The 13,666-nt window shown below is 28.5% G+C and overlaps 1 protein-coding gene across 1 annotated transcript in view; it reads right to left on the minus strand.

Moving 5' to 3' along the window:
- The window catches only part of LOC103568646 (glutamate receptor ionotropic, kainate 2), a 178,964-nt gene that overhangs the window by 26,979 nt on the left and 138,319 nt on the right, over positions 1-13,666 (minus strand). Inside the window, exons 13-16 of the mRNA XM_053741606.1 lie at positions 12,033-12,170; positions 5,490-5,687; positions 5,053-5,278; positions 3,332-3,496 (exon numbers count right to left, since the gene is read on the minus strand). Coding sequence (XP_053597581.1) covers positions 3,332-3,496; positions 5,053-5,278; positions 5,490-5,687; positions 12,033-12,170 — 727 coding nt within the window. The remainder of the gene's footprint in view (positions 1-3,331; positions 3,497-5,052; positions 5,279-5,489; positions 5,688-12,032; positions 12,171-13,666) is intronic.

Genomic DNA, 13,666 nt, shown 5'->3' on the forward strand with positions numbered 1-13,666 from the left:
GAAGCTTCCTCATTTTTCATCAGTTCCTCGATGGTTTTTTTCGCATTGTTATATCGATTGAAGACCTAATCAGTAAAAGCAATAAGAAAAAAGAAATGAGAAAATTGCATCTTTGAAATGCTAAGGCAGTTAACCTTTTTAACCCTCATCCCTCCATCTATATGTATAAAAAAACGATGATCGGAATGAGTCCGGAAAGAACTCAAATAGCAAAAAGCATAATTAAGGTGATGAACTTTGACAATTTTAACGTTCTTTAGCGGAAGATTTGGTGAGCACATTTACTAGAGCTGTAAAGTGAGTACTTACCGAACTTGTTGTATGATAACTAAGTTGTAGAAAAGTGGAAATGCAAAAGTGTAAAAAAAGAAAAAAGATGAGAAGAAACTGTCGAAGATTTAGACGATATAGTAAAAACTTGTTGTGACTTTCATGAAATCCGGAAAATACTTTGAAAAACTCAGTTTCATCGCAAATAAGAGATTCGTTACTGCATGAACTTCAAAAGATTGCACTGACTTGTTTAAAATTTTTTGTTTTACTTGCACGTCATTACTTTTAAAATATTTTTATCCGTCCTATCCTCAATTTCCATCAGCAAAGTGAGTTGTTTACTTTTAAGTACTGTATCAAACGGCTTCTTTGACTTAAAAAATAAGCATTGGCTTTGATAACTTTCTTTTTTTTCATTTAGAGAAATGAAACATCAGTGCTTAGTGTTGTAAAACAAAAAATGGGATGATAGCTGAAATCATTAATTTTAAAAAATTGGGAATTTAATAGTGCATACATGGAAAAAAAAATACTCCAGTAAAATTGACGATGTTAACAACGTAACCCTAAAAAAAGTAGAGAAGGGTCTCCTTGTTCTAAACTAGGCGTTAGTTAGCGAAATTAAAGCATTCACAGGGAGTGTGCGCCATCTATGATTAAAAAATTGTAATTGGGTAGTCTATGTTCTGTTGAGGTTAATGTATATTTATGTTTACATGATACACTGAGTAGGGGAAAGTAGGGTCAATTGAACCAAAAATACTTTAACATTTTTTTTTTATATGAAGAAAAGCAAAATGATAACTTTTTTTTACGGAATTATAATTTATTGTAGACTATCATTTCTCATAAGCACATAACTTAACAAATGATGAAAATTTTTAATAAATACGAAAGTGTACAACTGCATCAAAAGGTCCAATCGTTCCCTTGCGGGGGCAATTGAACCACTAGTCGGGGACAATTGAACCAAGAGTATTAGAACCACAAACGAATGACTTTAATGAATAATTTACTATTCCTTACAGCTGAAAACTAAAATTACAACACTTCTAATAATATTTATTATTTTATATAACATTATATGTTATAACAATCACTTTTAAAACTTCTGTCAATATAATTATTTTTTTTCTTGGTTAGGTTAGCTTGTTTTCACATTCTGTCAAGATGCGCGCGCATGTCTGATGCTCACAGTGTGATTCGTGTGGTTCAACCGTCCCCGAGAGTACTGGTTCAATTGACCCCATATGATTTTATTGAAATAATTAGTTTAAAAAAAAATATTCAAGAACTATTTTACTAGAAGTAAAGTTAGAAATTTATGACTAATATATGTATGAAGGTATTACAAAAAAATTTTAAGATTACATTTAAAAATTAAAAAATTATTAAACAATTTGCCAAGAGCTGAAAAAAAAGTTCAGATGCCTATAAACACGAAAACTTGAATTTTTCAAAATTGAATCATCATATTGGTTCGAAATTTTGGTCAGACTAAGGTTTAGTGTATTAAAATTTAATTTCAAGGACGACTAATTTTCATATTGTTTTCGATTTTTTAAGCTTACTGGTTCAATTACCCCTTGGCTCAATTGACCCCACCCTAACCTAAAATTCGTTATTAAACATTGCTATTGCAGATAATCCCGTAAAAAATGACAAAAATTAAATTAATCAAAGGTGAGAATTATAAGTAAAAAAGGATATGGTAGAACAACCATTTTACTTTCTTCTTTTGAGAAATCTGCCTTCCATTTTGTCCGTCAGGTTGCATATTTCAGTATACAATCAACTATTGAAGGTAAATGCTAATGAAAAATATACTTTTCAATATCAGACCGCTATTAAAAACCGTAAGATGGACGGTGGAGTAAAGGACTTTCATGATATAATGTAATTTTAATAGTTATTATACAAAAAATTATGTTTATCATTAGAAAATTGTAATTATTAGTAAAATAATAATAATGATAATAATAATTAATAATAATAATAAATTTTTTTTTTTTTTTTTTTTTTTCTCTTTTTATTTTTTTTTTTTTATTGTTGTATGATATATTTAATAAAAACTATTTATTAACTAAAAATTAGTAAGCTTTTTTTTATTATTACTTGATAATTTAAGTAATTACCAAGTTTTATTACTATACGTTTAAGCTAAAAGACCGAAAATTCGATTAGTACCAGTAGTCGCTCCCTTTTAATTATTAGTGTGTTTTTATAACTTTTATAAAAAAAAAAAAATTTCAAGTAAAAAAGTTATTATGGTCTAAAGGTTCACCTAAAGTTTACAAGTCCAGTGATATTCATGCTTGTAAACTTTGCTACTTGAAATTGGTTATTTGTCAGTTTTCTGGCATCTCGCCTATAAGTGTCTGGGAAGTATCTTTCAGAACACTTTTCAATGTACTTTCGGATGCTTTCGGATACTTTCGGATGCTTTCGGATGCTTTCGGATGCTTTCGGATGCTTCCGGATGCTTTCGGATACTTTCGGATGCTTTCGGATAGTTTCGGCTACTTTCGGCTACTTTCGGAACACTTTCGAGCACATTCGAACGGATAGATACCTGTCAAAAACTTGTCAAAAACACAAATTTCACATTATAAAAAAAATTTCAAATAATAATAATATAATTTTTTTTTTTTTTTTTTTTTTTTTTTTTTTTTTTTAATAAGTTATTTTATTTATTTTCTTAACTCCATCCATAATCATTTTTAATATATACTTTGAAATCTCTGACCTGTCTTAGTCATTACGTATTTAAACAGTTTTGAGCACTTCCTGTTAAATTTTCTGTACGTAGGATTTAAACTATATAGCGACGGCTTTATATATAAATTTTATTCCACTTTGCTTTTTATTTAAATATAACTTCGTTTATATATATATAACTAAATAAAATAACCAAAGAGGTTATGTTTCTTCAACAAAGTTAGCATTATAATCTCCAAAAAAAAGCACAACCAGAAAATAAAATATCAAAGTAAGGGCTTAAGATCCGAGTCAATGTAGCAAATAAAGAGGCCAAAACATGGTTTAGACATAAACTTACCAATGTTCTCGACTCCAAGTGCATTTGCTTTATTTTCTTTGCTCTTTTCATCCCTGTTACATACATCTCCTGTGTTTTTCCACCACTTGTCGTAAAGAATTTGTATCACGCCTTTCTCCTGTAGCTCGAGGATTGCAAGAGATATTTTGTCCCGCCATGGTGAGCCTTTAGAAACCCATAAAAAATATTTGACAATAAAGAATTACTGTTTTAAAAAATTTATAGCAATTATAATACGAAATATAAAGTTTGAAAATTCAAATATGCACACCTCGAACACATGCTCAAATATCTTTTGAATTATAAAGATGTCAAAAGTGAATTTCCATGGAGATCATCTTAAGAATGGATGGAAATTTATAAAAAAAAGTTTTAGTTCAATAAAGGTGTCTCACAAGTTCTCTCGTAGCTACAAACAACTGCGCGACATGTGGACTGTGAGCAAACTTTTAACCGCAGTTTCCTACGTGTATGTGCAGTGAATCAATCTACAAATACATTTATCAAATTCACTAGAAAACGAGAATTTCTAGTTTTTTTAAATGCCCAACTTTAATAAATTCATTATGCTAAATGGATAAGAGAATCAATTCTACGTGAGTGCATCAGATTTCGGCTTTTCGACAGTAAAACACCATTGATGGTTACGCGCTCGAGGTGTGCAATACTAAATTGACGGATAAAATTTTTTATTTATAAACAAACTTTTATGAATATGCATATATAATATATATGTATCACCCGCATGAAAAAAATGTATATTTTTATTTTATATACGAAAATATATAATTATATAAAATGGCAAAAATTTATGTATGAATATAATGTTCATATAACCTGAAAGTATATTTTTTATTATAACATAAACTATAAAAGAAAATATATATTTTATTATAGAGCATTGTATATTTTCAAAATATAATTTCCCGGTTATAAATTCCAATATAATTAAATATAATCGAGACATATATTTTTAAGTATAGTAACTGCTATAAAAAAAAATAATTTTCATAATATTTTTCCAACATATCGCATTATATATTGGATAATATACTTAAAAATATATAATATAAATATTTTTTTAATCGGGAAAATGAACATTCAATTTATCAGTTTAACTCAGGAAAGAAAATAAAGGTACAGATTAATAAAGAAAGAACGGATATCTCAGTACATATTAAGTAGATCTGACCATATATATGTTTACATGCAAGTGTGCGTTTCAATCAGAGGATGTCAATTTACAACTCTGACTTAAAAAAACTGAATTAAGCTTTTTTAGGTTTACAACTTGATATAGGCTTGGAATAAACCTTTTAGACTTTAAATTTTATAAGTCGATAATATATATCAGCTTATATATTAACATTATAAAATGACTTATGTGTTTATAATATAATTTTCAATATATGGAGTTCATATATCTTGAATATATGCCAACATATAATATTAAATATCATGTTTGTATATTTTTAAAATATATAATTATATAATTAAAACGGGAAAAAATAGTTATTTTAATATATATGACTTCTTATATAAATAATTATATTGTAATATAAAATGTGTGATATTATTCAGTATAATTTTAGGATATAAGAATTTTTCATGCGGGCAATAATGGCAGTTTTCAGACATATATATGTATAAAGATAGTTTTCAGGGTACAAAATGACCTTACACTGTCTCGATCGTAATATATATAAATATATATGTATAACCTTTTGGAGTTGCTATTCCATATCCTTTGCTGTCCAATAATCCGCCGATTTGCGTAAGGTTACAGTCGCGTTGTACAGCATAATCGAGCATTGTTGATTCCATTAAAAATGCGTAGTTTCCTTCTAAGACTCGTTTTATTCCTTCTTCATATGAAGAAACGAATAATGAAGATCTCTTAGCTTCCATAAATCGCCACATTTTTTGATAGATTCCAATTTTTGAATCCTTTAAATATAACAGAAAAAAAATCATCTAATATCATCATAAGTTCAATCAATGCTCTAATTTTCAAATGTAACCCATGAAATGAATTTTGCAAAAAACATGGAATACAAAATATCACTAATTCACAACCGTATTATGAGGGAAGATTCAGGCTCTATATTTATAATTATATGATGAAGTAGATAAATATATGAATGAACTTAATTATTACCCGAAAAAATGTCATTGTACTTCCACCTTCAAGAGTTCCATATGATATTTCGGTTTGTTCAGCTAGGTCAGCTGCATTTTCAATAGGAGTTATCATCCTCTCGACGGTTAAAAATGCTGCTAGATTTGCCGTGTATGAAGATATGATAATAAGTGTGAAAAACCACCAGATTCCTCCAACTATTCTTGTACTAGTTGCCTATAAAATATATATGCTTTAAATTTTATTGCTTTTTATATATTTTATAATATAATGATTCACTATAACCCAGCGCATGAAAAAATAAAATTTTCAATGTCCGAAGATTCAAATTATTCACCTGGTGAAAATTTTCATTTGATTTAATAGATCAAACTTTTCGACCCGAGTAAACTTTAATTCTACTGATAGAAAAACTATCTTGATTCAAGAAAAATTTTTTCTTCAAAATGTGGTTCTTGTTTCAAAATTTTTAATTGTTTCAATTCAAGAAATAAGTCTGAACCAAAAAATTTAAATTCTTGGATTGAAACAAAAAATTATTCGTTTGAGAATTTTATTCTTCGATGAAGACTTTTTTGTTTTGAAACAAAATTCTGACATATTTCGCTTAAGAATTTCTTGCTCTTGGATTAAGATATGCAAAATGTAGGTTTAAGACATTACCGACTTGTTTCGAAAATGGCGCGATTTTTAAATCAAGATATCAATTTACTCAGCTTGAAAAAAAACTTTTTTTTTATTTTAAAAATAAAAAATTTTAAAGTGATTTTTTAGGACATCATTCATTTACTTCAGATATGTTAAAGTAGAAATTTATTTTAAAAAAAATTTTTTTTTTCATTACTTTAAAAACATCTTCCATCAAGGAATTATTACTTGAACCAAAAATTAAAAGTTCTTAAAATAATAATACGACATTTTTAGTTGAAGACAAGTGGTCTTGCTTGAAGAATTCGATAGTATCGATTGAAGATAATATAGTTTCGGGTCAAGACACGAGAGTTATCCATCAAAGATACAAAATCTTTCGAGCCAAGAAAATCTAAATCAAGACAAGAATTTCTTGAAGCAAGACGATTGCTTTTCTTCAGAAATAAATTCTTGGCTCAAGAAAATATTTCTTGAGTCAATATAAAATTTCTATCAGTGTATCAACTCAGTCAGAAGCATATCTTACAATATGTTTCCATTTATTAAAAAAAAAAACTTGAGTTGCTTTTTAAAAATTGCACCAAAATCGTTATTTTTGGACCCGGGCTTTCTCATTCAATTATAATAAATAATTTGAGACAGATAGTTTAATTAAGCTAGCTGATTTACTTTTTTTCTTCTTTTTTTTTTACCTTCCATGCCAAATACAAACAAGCCACACATTTGCATTAGCGAAAGGAATTAAAAGTTTTTGTAGTACTGCGTAAATGTGGTTGGCGAAACAAAACATTTTTTCTTTTATTTGAATTTATCGACTAAAATGTTTGAAGTGTGGTTAAATCAGCTTGAAAATTTAAAAAATCTGCATCGTATTGTTTTGTAAATTTAAATTTAAATTTTTATTATTATATGAGGGTTTTACTATGTAGTCATGCTTTTGATTTTTAAAATTTTTGTTTTGTTAAATTAGATTTATTCCATGTAATAAATGATTCAATGAAATATACCAGATATTTTATATTTATAAACCCAAATTCAATTTAGTAAAGCAATATTGAATTGATTGACGGATGTTGAAAAAAAGGACAATATGCTAAAGTTTATTCATGCGCTGAATTAAATGAGAATCAATATACCAATTATTGGTCAGTACATTATTATTATTGACTAACAGTTTCCAATATTCAAAAATGAAAATAATGATGATGGAGATAATGCGTAAAATTTTTATGAAATGGGTTAATTGCGTAGTTAACTTATGGGATTTTGATGAATGAAAAAAATAATTGAAAATGAATCAAACTAAAAAATTTTTTTTTTTATTCGGTGAATGATGATCATTAAGTAGAACACGAATTTTCATGAATACATATTACATTGTATAGAAATTTAACACCGGAAAATGCCGAAAATCGGTTTTACAAACTTTTTCATTAAACACTGCCCGGGACGAAAATAAAACTTGATTTAGACTTGGTTTACCTATTTTCGAGCCGTTTCTCACAAAACAATCTTTACTTTTTTCGGTTTAGACTTAACTGGCTCATTTAGTCACGATTTAAGACGAAAAAGTGAAAATAGACGTTTTAGACTTATTTGGCATAATTATAAGGCGAAGTAGTTCAGACTAAAGTGAAACGCGAAAAACGCACTCTACACTGCAAATACTGCTGCTTTTTATTTTTAGTGTTATACCTTATGGTAAAATACCGGCTCGCTGCAATTTTACTTTTATTTACTGTATTCAATACCCTAAAATACTGTATTTCTGGTAAAATACCGCAATTTTGCTAAATAAGTAAATTGCGGGAAACTACCGAAATTATGGTAATTTGCCGTAATTCAGATCTGCTAGGATAGCAAGTCACAAGTAAGATGGATGATTATCGTTTTCAAAGTGAAGGCAAATAAGTTCAAAAAATGTGAAAGAAGTGAAAATAATATGAAAAAAACTCTAAAAGTTGACAAAAGTTTAAATTTTTAACGAAAAGTTCGAGATCATATCGAAAAATCTATAACCTTAAATGAAAATAAGGTAAAGCCAGCCTGAATCGAGGCGTAGTGGATCTGAATTACGGTAAATTACTGTATTTTACCGAAAATTACCGCTGTCTACTGCAAATTTGCCGTAAATTGCCGCAAATTGTGGTAGTTTCCCGCAAATTATGGCAATTCTTGGTATATTACTGTAGAATTTGGTAAAATGTCGTATTTTACTGTAATTCTTCAGAATACCGTAAATTGCGGTGAAGACCCACGTAATTTTACGGCAAATTTGCGGTAAAATACCGCGGTATTGTCGCTAATTTTAAGGTGAATCGCTGCAGTTTTACTGGTAAAATTACCATAAAATACGGAATTTTACCTAAATATCTGAAAATTATCGCAATTTACGGTAGTTTATCGCAAATTATGGCATTTCTTGGTATATTACCGTAGAATATGGTAAAATGTCGTATTTTACTGTAGTTTTTCAGAATACCGTAAATTGCAGTGAAGACCCATGTAATTTTACGGCAAATTTGCGGTAAAATACCGCAGTATTGTCGCAAATTTTAAGGTGGATCGCTGCAGTTTTACTGGTAAAATTGCCATAAAATACGGAATTTTACCTAAATATCCGCATATTACCGCAATTTACGGTAATTTCCGGAAATTCTTCCGAATACCGAGTCTTACGGTACTTTACGGTTATTTACGATAATTTACCGTAATTTGGATCAGCTAGGGAGTTTTACTTTCGACTCGGATGATGATTTCTAATTAGTCAGACTCAGGTCGAGTCGCAGTGCAGAATCAAGATATTTATGATAAATTTCTACAATTTGCAAAGGTAGTATATCAAAAAATAAAAATAAACTCAAATTGCACAATTACCGAACATCGCATACTAGTCTATATTTTCATTTTTATTTTCCCGATGATGCATGTGAGTAAGATCAAAAGAAAAGTGACGGAGCAAACGACGCTTTGTAGTTAAACTATTGACTCTTTTATTTATTGTTCACTTGATATATATATATATATATATATTTTCATGTGAACCTTTCTATCTATTCCTCTTTGTTGCAAGCAAATTAGTTTACTTTCCACGAGCGGAGATAATTTCAGAGTATTCAAAGTTGCAAATTTATTCATAATTTATATGCCATAAAACTGACCATTAATATTAATTAATATTTTTTATATATAGTATTATCATAAAAGCGATGACATCCCCACATATTCACAGAGCCGGTTAGCACCATATGTTGTACAATGTAATTTTATTTGATAATTGTAAAATTATATGAAAAAAAACAAAAAATCGATTTTCAAAAAAAAATATATATATATATATATATTTTTTTTTTGGTTTTATATATATATATATATATATATATATATATATATATATATATATATATATATATATATATATATATATACATATATATATATATAAGAAAAACCAAAAAAAGTAAATTTCCAATATTATAAGTGACTTAAAGGTACAATTTCATGGTACAGTAGCCGAAGCTAATGAAATTATTTGAATTCACTCGCGCTTGCGATTCATTTTAGACCTCATTTATTCTGCCTCTTGATTGCTTTCCATTTGTTATACTTTAAAACTTTTTTCTTTTATCTTACTCAGCTATTCTCTTTTGGGTGCACATTATTTTTTGCCCGGTTTTTTTCATTCATTAGGGAATAAATATCTTACTAATAGGGTAAAAAAATATATCCCGAGATGCTTCGAATGCATATACAAAAAGTAATGTATGATAATGAACGTGTCATTTCAACTTTTAATTTTAGAGTATGATAATTTTTTTTTTTTTTTTTTTTTTTTTTTTTTTTTTTTAAATATCGAGGGAATTTATATAAATACGTAAGAGCAAAGACAAATAATAAAAATTTAAATAAAACATTCTTTTCAAAAGTATGTATCCTCATTTATCCGCTAGCCTTTCTATATTCACTAAAAAAAATCTAAAAAATTGTACGGTTATTTTCATGTCACATAAAACTAAAAAACTTGCCTTTTAAAATATAGGACACAAGAATTTACATAAAATATAATACGAAAAAATTTCGATATAATATATGATTTTTTTTTGCGTAACTTTAACTACGATTACGAGTATTCGAGTCACAAAACTTTTTAATGAATGAAAAAAAAAATTAAATTTAAGTAATTATTTTTTTTTGTTACTATAAATACTCAAAATAAGTTATTTTTTTTTTTAAATTAAAATGAAGGTATTTTAAGAAAACTATTTCGACACTAGTAATAAATTTGTAGAAGCATCACTTGAGGCAAGCAAATATTTCTTGTTAGAAATTTCTTATTAGCATTGATAAGAGTATAAAATATATTAATTTTTTCGAAAACTACTTCTATAAACTATTAAATATTGAAATTTTATTATTTAGTTGTGTAAAGTAGTATTTAAGATGACAAATATCGATGAATAACAAGAGTTTATTAGGAGTATGATGTTTAATAAGCCACCGTGGCTAAGCGCGCGTAGGCCATAAGTCTTGCGCGGTCGGTCTGGGTTCGAATCTCGGGTTGGGTAAAACGATTTATTTACGAAAAAAATGTTTTTTAAGGAACAAAACTAATCTGAACATTAGATAAAAAATAGACATGTCTAGTAATATTCTTTTAAGGAAATATAATTTTTTTTTTAATTTTAATAAAAATATTAATAAAAATCATCCAAAGAAAAAGATCAGTGATTGAGAGAGTAATTCTAAATAAAGTATTGAAATTTTTGCACTAAAAGTATATCAACTTTGAAATTTCTAATAGCATCCTAAAAACCTGCTGGCAATCGGTAGCTACCACCCTTTATTTTTCGGTAGCCACTACTCTTTATTTTTCGGTAGCCGCTACTGATTATTTTTTGGTAGCTACTACCGATTATTTTTTGGTAACTACTATCCTTTATTTTTCGGTAGCCACTACTGATTATTTTTCAGTAGCCGCTACTGATCATTGTTTGGTAGCTACTACCCTTTATTTTTTGGTAGCCACCACTGATTATTTTTCGGTAGCTGCTACTAATTATTCTTCAGTAGCTACTACCAATTATTTTTTGGTAACTACTATCCTTTATTTTTCGGTAGCCACCACTGATTATTTTTCGGTAGCAGCTACCGATTATTTGGGTAACTGGTACCAAAATAATCAGTAGCAGCTACAAAAAATAATCAGTAGTATCTACCGATTGCCGACTGGTAGCTGCTCGCGATTTTTTTTTTCCATCGCATAATTTCTAGTAAAAACAAAATACAATATTTCTAAAAGTAATTTTTTCTCCGCGCATTGAAAAAAATACTTGCTGTTCCTATCAATTCTAATTTTAAAGTGCACTTCTGTGTTTTATCTACTCCGCAGAGGTAAATTAATTCACTGTTTTCAAACATATCACGTACGCTTTATGTTCATATATACATATATTTTTTTCAGCGATATATTTTTTGCTTTATCACAGAAATTTAATTGCTGTTGATCAATATTGCTTTTTTCATCAATCAAAATTAATGTCTCATAAATTAAATTAAATCTTAAAAAATGTATATGAATTTTTAATTCATTAAATTAAAAAATAATATCAGCTTTTTATGAAAATGAGAACAAAAAAAAACATAAGGTGCTTGGCTGTTCATGCAGGGATGACATGCATCTGTTAACATGGCTTATGTTCATATATTTAGTATATATTTTTAATCAATACTCGATTGTAGAACGCGGGTAAAATAAAGTTTATAAAAACAAATTCAAATGTCATTAATTCTGTACTCATATGGTGCTGGATATTTATTTAGTTACTAAGTTGATAATTTTTTTTGAATTACGTCTATTTTTTTTTAACATTGAAAAAAAAAAATTTATCATCGGCTCTGTGATATGATTACCTTGGGATTGAGATCACTTCCTTGTTGCATTAGAGAGCCAACTGTAAACCAAAAGCTGTTGGAGAGATTGAAGTCGTTGACTGTTCTCGGCAAAGGGATGTCATCACTATCTGGTTCCAGGGCGCTGACGTGACTGCCCTGATCATCGTGACCCCCGCCAAATGGTGCGAAATAGATAATTATAATAATTACGTCTGTTTATCATATTAGAGTATTCCATTTGCATTGACTTATTTATCAGAAACCAAAAATTTTTTCACTTTTTAGTAAACTGTTCATTTTATGGCGGGAAAATGAGTAAGTTTTTAAATACTCACTTTTTTTAGGTTAACTTAAAATTAAAACTCTGCTGTAGTTTCAATTTGTTTGTTTTTCTGACGAAAGGATTTTTTTTTTTTAATTGTAAACAAATATTTTCACATGCCGAAAATTGAGTAGAGGTAATTCGATATTGAAAAAAACTGTATGCTGAATAGAAATCCCAGTTCCGCATGTCGAAAGACCAATTCGAGCCAAATGACCTTTAGAAAAAAAATACTAACAAACACTATTGGAAAACAAAAATGAAAAACTAATAGTCTAGTATTGTTGCGCATTCATACTCTAGTGAAATTAGTACATTCGATGTTGAATTGTTATCAATACTTACTAAATAATTTTGTAACGTGAAATTAGTAAAGATATTTAAGCTCGAAAACTCGGCGAACAGCTACTGATTTAGCTGGTAATCGCAGCTGACTAAATAATCAATTCGAGTTAATGACTCTGCTGGTTGTCTACAAATATTCAATTAGCTGGACCGGCTGATTCTATCAGATGTAGTTTGTAGACTAAATTTGTATTTAGAACTCGAGTTAATAAATTAAACAGAAAACATGGATACTCTATTTATGTTTACAAGTTTATTGATATCACTATTTACCTCAGGGTACAATAATTAATTTTACGAAAAGTTGTTCCGAAAATTAAAATAACAAAATATACAAATATAATATATCCATCTGATTATCACGCTTTATAATATCTGCAAATCAAACCCTAAATGGCCGTTTACCGATCGTTTACCAATTATTTCTTGGTGGCCGCTACCGATTAGTTCTCAGTAGCCGCTACCGATTGGCAATCAGTAGCCACTACCGATTGGCAATCAGTAGCCACTTCCGATTGGCAATCAGTAGCTGCTATTAATTGGCTATCAGTAACTACTACTAATTATTTTTCAGTAGCTGCTACCAATTGATTGTCAGTAGCTATTACCAATTATTTCTCGATAGCCGCTACCGATTAGTTCTCAGTAGCCGCTACCGATTGGCGATCAGTAGCTACTACCAATTATTTTTCGGTAGCTGCTACTGATTATTTTTTCCAGTGTTTGTTAAAAAGCAAATAGTGTTCTGTCTTTCTTCATATATATATATGTATATATATATATATATATATATATATATATATATATAAGCGGTTGGGGGGCAAAATGGGGTGCTTTCCAAAAACAATAAAAAAAATTCAAAATAATGCTCAATTAAATAAAAAAAAATTGATTTTCTAAAAGACAAATTGTTTTTTGAAATTTTGGGGGTGCCCCACTTCACCCCCTCCCCGATATACATTAAGAAAATGAAGCCACTATAACT

This window comes from Microplitis demolitor, chromosome 8 (genome assembly GCF_026212275.2).
Source record: "Microplitis demolitor isolate Queensland-Clemson2020A chromosome 8, iyMicDemo2.1a, whole genome shotgun sequence".
NCBI lineage: Eukaryota > Metazoa > Arthropoda > Insecta > Hymenoptera > Braconidae > Microplitis > Microplitis demolitor.